Source organism: Vespa crabro, chromosome 2 (assembly GCF_910589235.1).
Source record: "Vespa crabro chromosome 2, iyVesCrab1.2, whole genome shotgun sequence".
NCBI lineage: Eukaryota > Metazoa > Arthropoda > Insecta > Hymenoptera > Vespidae > Vespa > Vespa crabro.
In genome coordinates, this window is record NC_060956.1 from 20,919,473 (window position 1) to 20,926,972 (window position 7,500).

Consider the following 7,500-nt stretch of genomic DNA (forward strand, 5'->3'; position numbering starts at 1 on the left):
AGGAGAGAGAGAGAGAGAGAGAGAAACCGTAACAAAAACAAACAAAAAATTAAAAAAAGAAAGAAAGAAGAAAAAACAAGTTACGAACATTTAAATGAAATTGCTCGATGAGTCACAAAGAGTCCGTATGATCATTAATGAAAATGGGTCGAGGTTTTTTATCATTCAAGTCAGTCGAATGTCAAGATCATTAAATATTAAAGTCCTGAGTGCCAGTCACGTAATCACGAATCTCTCTTGTTATTCGATATAATAGCGAAAATATCGATATTAAACTATATCGAAATGTCACGTAAGAAGCAAAAAACGTTTAGTTAAATTACTAATCATTTCTTAAATAATAAGGAAAGATCTTTAAATTCAATTAAATAATAAACGAGCGTAATAATGTTTATGTGTATTTCGTCGCAACGTGTTCTTTTTTTTTTTTTTTTTTTTTTTTTTTATCAGCCGCGATAAGAACGATGATGCTTTTAAGATCTCTCCTTGAATAAAGTAAATATTTAAAATCAATTAATAATAGTAATAATGATAATAATAATAAAAATAATAAAATATCAAAAAGTATCATTTTTATCGTAGAAATCATAGAAATCAATTTTTGTTTTTTATTTTTCCTTTCTTTTTCGTTTCAATTGTATTACAAATGATAATATTTTTGATGCCTTTCTTAAAATTCATACGAACAAGATCTAAGCACAAGTCATTATAAAATATTGTTCCTTTAGATGAAAAATAAGAAACATGACCACGAACTTCAGAGAAATATAATATCGGTCATATCGTATACATATATATATATGTGTGTATGTGTGTGTGTCATTTCTCACACGAAGCGAACACCATAATGGAAACTAGAATCATATGTCGTCGTTCATCTTCCTTTAATGCTCATCAGAAAGAATAGGAGGAAAAAAGAAGATCCAAAAAGAAAAAAAAAAAAAAAGAAGCAAAAGCAAAAACAAAAAGAAAAAAGAAAAACAAAATTTAAGAAATATTAAAAGCCGTAAAAATGACAAATCGATTTTACGGTTCGTTCATTTTTGCCTCAAGGCGAATATCTTCCAAACGAGAAGTAATATTTTAAAAAGAGAATAGGTCAGTGACAAAGATTTTATGAATTAAAAGATTCGAATGTATTTCTCGAATGAAATTTTATGATAATTTTGAAATACGATAGATTTCTTATAATCCTTTTATTTTCTTCTTTTTGCTTCTTTTTTCTCTTTCCAATCGATTTCATTAATAACACTTAAAGATTGTATTAAATATTTCTAGTAAGTTTTTCTATAAACAATTAAAATAAACCATTAGGTGATACAAAGAACCACAATCGAGATAAGCAAGTTTACAACATGATAAGATTTTTTTTTCCTCTTAACCTTCCTCTGATGCAGAATTAGATAATATTAAACTTTAATTAATTAATTATCTTTGAATATACATATATACATGCATAGAGAAAAAGAGAGAGAGAAAGAGAGGGCGGGGGGGGGGGGGGAAGAGAAACAAACAACATCATATTCATGTTCAAAAAAAAAAAAAAAAAAAAAAACTTCAAGACATAACGTTAAAAAGAAATAGAAAAAAAATATTTTCTTTTCTACGTGAATTACTAACGACGCGTGACAAATGAAATTCTTATTCTTCGAATGTATTCAATTTTCCTAACTTATCTCGTTTAGTTTAAATATATAATTATATTCATACTTACTATTTAACCTAATCTACATACGTGTATATATATATATATATATACATACATCCATCACCTTCATTCATTTATCTTTAATCAATTCATTTAACGCAACTTAAAGTTTGACAAAGTTAATTCCCCCGTTATCGTATTAATTTACATATAGAAGCAGATGATAAGCGAAACTTTAGAAAAATAAAAAAAAAATTATTATTATTATTATTATTATTATTATTATTATTATTATTAAAAGACGCTTATCGTCTTTTCGAAATAAATTATTCTCAATGTTCATTTTCATTCGATATGTATGTCATAATTTTCGAGGCATGACTAATACATGCATATTAATAACTGTTTTTTTTTTTATTTTTCTTTTTATTTTTCAACAATATTATTAACCAATCGCTCGCGAAATTTGTAGTTTAATAGTTTCAATACGTATTCTAATACGGAATACGAATGAAATCTAGTTTTATTATCGCGCCATCTCGAAAAGAAAGAAACCGGTTGAAAGATTGTTTACATTGAAAGAAATAAACATCACTGTCGTCATTGCATCTGAATATCGTCTCTCTCTCTCTCTCTCTCTCTCTCGCTCTTTCTCTCTCTCTCTCTCGCTCTTTCTCTCTCTCTCTCTCGCTCTTTCTCTCTCTCTCTCTCGCTCTTTCTCTCATTCTTTCGGTTTCTCTAGCCAAGTTATACGCAATCGTAGTTGTAACTTTAAAATATGTGACTGTAAACATACTACATCGAATTCGTATTATATATTATAATTTTAAATATGAAATTCCGATACAATTCCTGTCTCCTCTCCCCTCCCCCGGCACGCCCCCACGCTTCGCCTCCTATACAGAATGAATATTTTTTTTGTCTTTTCTCTCTCTCTCTCTCTCCTTTACTAATCGTACACGCAACAATATTTTTTTTTCTTCCTCTTGTTTTTCTTTTTCTCATTTTTCTCTTCTTCTTCTTCTTCTTCTTTTTCTTTTTTTTTTCTTCCTTCTTTTTTTTTTCTCATTTCACTTGATCATCATACCTCGTATTATCTTGTCACTCGCACGAACTGTTCCAACTTATTTTCAGATTAAAAATAATCTACAATTATAGATATGTATAAAGATAGATTGTGTTATATACGAACGAGATCTTCTTTTCGCAGTTTAACGTTAAGAGGATTTAACGAGTATCCATTATACACTTTTAAATGCCTTTCCATAGATACATACTTACGTACTTATATAAAAGATTAGAACTATTCCATTCATATATATATATATATATATATACATATATATATAGAATAGCGAAAGTAGATATTCTGATAATACTATTCGACATTGGGATTTGGTTGGATTGGAGTTGGAGTTGAAGTAAGAAGTTAAAAGGTGTATAGGGTGGGATTGGACGTTGGTAGGGATGAAGTAAGGTGGGATAGGATGACCAGGAGAAGGGAAAGAGGACGGAAGGACGATGTAAAAAAAAAAAATAGTAGAAAGGTCGAACGTTAGCCTTCAAAGGTCGTCTATAGATGTCGACGAACTCTGACAAAATTTCAAACGTATATGCGTGAACAAGAAATTTTTAATATATAAAATCTACGTAGATAAGCGTTATTTAAGATCGACGAATTTTTTTATTCTTCTTAATTTTTTTTTCTTTCTTCTTTTTTTCCGAATAAAGAAACATTATTGAAATAATATCGAAAAATATAGAATATAATTCATAGTTCATAGAATCATTTCAAAGATAGATAATGATGAATCTTTAAAGTATCTCTCTCTCTCTCTCTCTCTCTCTCTCTCTCGCTCGCTCTCTTCTATCTTTGTCTGTCTGTCAGTCTGTCTGTACACATCCTCTTTCAAGGAGATGTACAAAAGGTGGTAGTAAGTATGTATGTACACGTACATACGTATATACATATATATATATATATATATATATATATATATATGTATATATGTGCGTATTAGTATGTACCTAAGGCTAATAACGTCTAACGCAACGCAAACACTCACCGAAATCGATGAACTGCTTTATCGAAAGTGGCGAAGGGTTGAACTGCGAGTAGAAATCTAGCATCTTGGTGATATTCCCGAAACACCTTCGTGTTAGCTTCATTTCGTCGCGCTTCGTAACACATTAACTTTATACCAGGATAAGTCGTATTTAACGTTCGTAACGTGACGCGCGCGTCGCGTTTGGACGTTGCCTCGCGCGCACACGGCCTCTTTACTCTCCTCTGCCTATTAACTCCCACCAACGACCTACCACCCGTCCGCCCACCACCCCACTTACTCACTCGCTCACTCACTCTCTCTCTCTCTCTCTCTCTCTCTCTCTAATTCTCTCTCTCTCTCTCTCTCTCTCTCGTTTTCTTTCTTTCTCTTTCCCTTCTTTCGCAAATATAGAAGCAGATAAAAAATTGTAATATATATATATAACAGAACACTACACTTCTTTTTTTATTATACTATATTATATATATATATATATATACATATGTATTATGTATGTATGTATAATTATATATTTCTTGTCTCTCTTTCTCTCTTTTTCTCTCTCTTTCTCTCTCTTTCTTTCTGTCTCTCTTTGTCTCTCTCTCTCTCTCTTTTCCTCTCTGTTCTTACGTCTTATTATAATATAGTATTACATCTAATAACAATAAACGTATCTCTCTCGTACAACGTATTATTCGTACTGAAACTAGAAGTCACAGTGGCTGCCTCTCTAGAGAGGCTTCCTACTCTCTTACGAACGAATGTTCCCATACACGCTCCACCTTTTCTTTCTTTTCTACGTAGTATCGTCTGAGCGACTGCGCGACCAATCGTCGCATTGATATCGTGGAACGGCCAGTCTGGCGGGAAATTTGATTAGCACGTACGAATTTCAATCGATCCCTCACGACAAATATGAATTTATTTTTACGAAAAAAGAATAAAAATGGTAAAGAGAAATGTAATTAATATTGTATGAAAAAATTTATTGATAATTGAATGGTTATAGTGAAATTGTTGAAATAATTTTGATCGGTTATTGATTATTATTAAACGAGAGATTAATGCATTGTGAATTTTTAAAGAGCTCATAGGTGTGTCTGTATGGAGAAAGAAAAAGAAAAAAAAAAGTAAAAGAAAAAGAAAGAAAAGAAAGATAAGAAAAACAAAGAAAAGAAAATTTTATATAATAAACGGTGATAGTGGAGGAAAAGAGAAGGGATGGCTTTCACTCGATATCAGAAGTTGGATCGAATAACGATATATTTAAATCGACTTTTAATGTAATTCTATCTGTCATGTTCTATCCTATTGCGTGCAGTGGTGCGCGAGTGTAGTTCTTTTAAGGCGGAAGTGACGTATACTATTAGCAATGTCATCTACCACCGACCAGGAAGAGGAATAATTAACCTCTAAGCCGTTCACGTATTACCAGTACATATTCGTCGTTTAGGATATAATTTAGGAAATAAAACGTGATTCGTGATTATTTCAAATATTTTATAAAGCTTAATAAGCGAAATTACGTGGATGATTCAATAGAACATACGTAACGTACATTTTTTAGGTTAAGTAATCGTTGTATTTTTTGTAAGGGTCTTCTGCTAGACAGACGGCGCCACATGCATTTGGAATCGTTGAAAAGATTTTTAATATCGTTCGAGAAATTTTTTTTTCAAACGTATTAACGATACGTCTCGAACGTAAAATATGATTACGTAGATCATTCATTTATTTTATCCGATCATAATTTGTTCGTAGAAATAATGAATATCGATCGTCGGTTTAGGTTATAGAAAGGTAATTGACTTCGGAGTCGTTGACTGACTTCCGGTTAAGACAAGCCCATGTGGACGGCAGCAGGGGTGCCCTGAGTTCAGTACGCGTTTCGACCGTGCCTCGTGTAGTCTCTCGCATTCATTCCCTTCTCGTTATTTTCATTTCAAATTTAACTTAAACGGTAAGAGTCTCGAAAGCACTCTCAGATATATATCATGGCGGATTTAGATGACTTCTTTGCGAAAAAGGATCGGAAGAAAGCCAAGGGTAAAAAGTTCACTACGACCGAGGAGGTAGCAAAGAAGCTGGAAGAAACGGGTAAACGTTCGGAAAAAATGAAATCAAAGGAGAAGCCACTGAATCCGGAAGGCGAGGAAACTCAACAAATAGAGGTGATATTTCAATATTATTTATTGATAATATTATAACAAATGTGTTCCCATTATATTCGACTTTAGACTCCCTTTATGGGAAGAACAAGGCTAAGAGGACACACTGGTCGCTGCCATGTTTGCTTGTGCAAACGTCACTTCGGCTTCTAACGAACCTGCCTATAAAATTAATTCCCTTTCTCTGAATTTTCTTTTTCGTTACGATATTATTTGTAACTTATCCTAATTCGGGGGAGGGGAAGTGGGCTAAGGGGGGTAGAGAACGAAATCAAGTGCGACGATTATATAACATTGAACGATAACGTCGAGCGTAGATTTCTAAGTAAATTCGATGATTAAAATTTATATTTTTTATATTGTAGATTTTTCGATACAGAGCCGATAATTTTTCATGATCGATAATTGATAGCTGTCGCTTACTCGTATACATTTATTTTATTCCATGTTCTCTCTCACTCTCTCTCTCTCTCTCTCTCTCTCTCTCTCTCTCTCTCTCTCTCTCTCTCTCTCTCTCAGTCTCACTCTCTCTCTCTCGTGTCTCTCTCTCTCTATCTCTCTCTGTCTCTCTCTCTGTCTCTCTCCCTTTCTTTTTTTTTACTTCTCCCTTTTCTCCTCTTTTTATTCTACTCGTTCCTCTGACATTTTATTTCTCGTACATTACATACATGTGCTCGTATGCGCACGTGCTTTTTTCAAACTCTTGCATAATATTATACAATAACATCACAATATAGCTCGTATAAATATCATTTGGCGCCGTCATATTTGTCAATGAAAATTATTCCCATCTAACGAAATTTTTTTTATTTTAGGATGAAGACGAATGGAAAGAATTTGAAGTTGAAGAGAAGAAAGATCTGAGAGGGTTGAAAATTGGTAACCTTTCGGTAAAGGAAACCATCGACGTGGAATCCGATGATGAACGAGGAACAGGCGACAATAGTTCTGACGGAGAAATTGGCGAAAATACAGTAAAAATTGGACCATGGAAGAAACCAGAGGTACTACAGCAATCAGAGGTTGTAGAAGAGGTAACATCAGCGGCAGCTGCTACACCAGCAGTCCAAACAACATCAACGTATAGTTATGTACCTCCCCATTTGAGAAATCCTGTAGTAATGTCTGCACCAAGACCACGAGCTAAAAATGTAGCGCCTGATATTCATAGCGAAGAGTATTTCCCTACATTGAGTTCCAGGCCACAGAGCAATGAATCCACCGGTCCATGGGGTCGACGGTAAAGACACATTCATTTTACGCTCAATTTTTTTTTTCTTTTTCTTTTCTTTTTTTTTCTGTTTTCATTTTGTCAACAAAAATCAATCATTTTAATTCTTTCCCGTCGAAGTTCGATAAGAATTCAAGCAGGATATTTTTATCGTTACGTTCGTATACCGGAGTATATAATCCGTATATCAAAAAAAAAAAAAAAAAAAAATAGTGGACTATACTAAACCTATTTTATTACACTGCATATATACATTCTTATAGGCCTAGTGCATATAAAATATAAATAAATGATGAATCCCATGAGACCTTTAATCCATAGGATTAAGGTCTCCGGATAATAATTTATTATAGGTATGTCATCCTTTATACCAGGGAGAATAATTCCTAATAACGGTATATCCTA

At 32.9% G+C, this 7,500-nt stretch overlaps 3 protein-coding genes across 5 annotated transcripts in view; 1 reads left to right on the forward strand and 2 right to left on the reverse strand.

Annotated features, from left to right (window-relative positions):
- LOC124422105 (pyruvate dehydrogenase (acetyl-transferring) kinase, mitochondrial) overlaps positions 1–4,075 on the reverse strand; it is a 17,715-nt gene extending 13,640 nt beyond the window's left edge. For 2 of the 3 annotated variants that reach the window (XM_046958114.1, XM_046958112.1), the window contains exon 1: positions 3,715–4,075. In XM_046958114.1, the coding sequence (XP_046814070.1) occupies positions 3,715–3,839 (125 nt within the window). In that variant the 5' untranslated portion in view covers positions 3,840–4,075. The remainder of the gene's footprint in view (positions 1–3,714) is intronic. The other variant, XM_046958111.1, reaches the window with a different exon arrangement.
- A 1,257-nt stretch (positions 4,076–5,332) lies between these two features.
- Positions 5,333–7,500, forward strand: part of LOC124422108 (protein CDV3 homolog) — a 3,012-nt gene continuing 844 nt past the window's right edge. Inside the window, exons 1-2 of the mRNA XM_046958119.1 lie at positions 5,333–5,867; positions 6,680–7,104. Of these exons, the coding sequence (XP_046814075.1) occupies positions 5,691–5,867; positions 6,680–7,104 (602 nt within the window). The 5' untranslated portion in view covers positions 5,333–5,690. The remainder of the gene's footprint in view (positions 5,868–6,679; positions 7,105–7,500) is intronic.
- The window catches only part of LOC124422110 (putative gamma-glutamylcyclotransferase CG2811), an 8,349-nt gene continuing 6,717 nt past the window's right edge, over positions 5,869–7,500 (reverse strand). Inside the window, exon 5 of the mRNA XM_046958124.1 lies at positions 5,869–6,026. Within this exon, the coding sequence (XP_046814080.1) occupies positions 6,014–6,026 (13 nt within the window). The 3' untranslated portion in view covers positions 5,869–6,013. The remainder of the gene's footprint in view (positions 6,027–7,500) is intronic.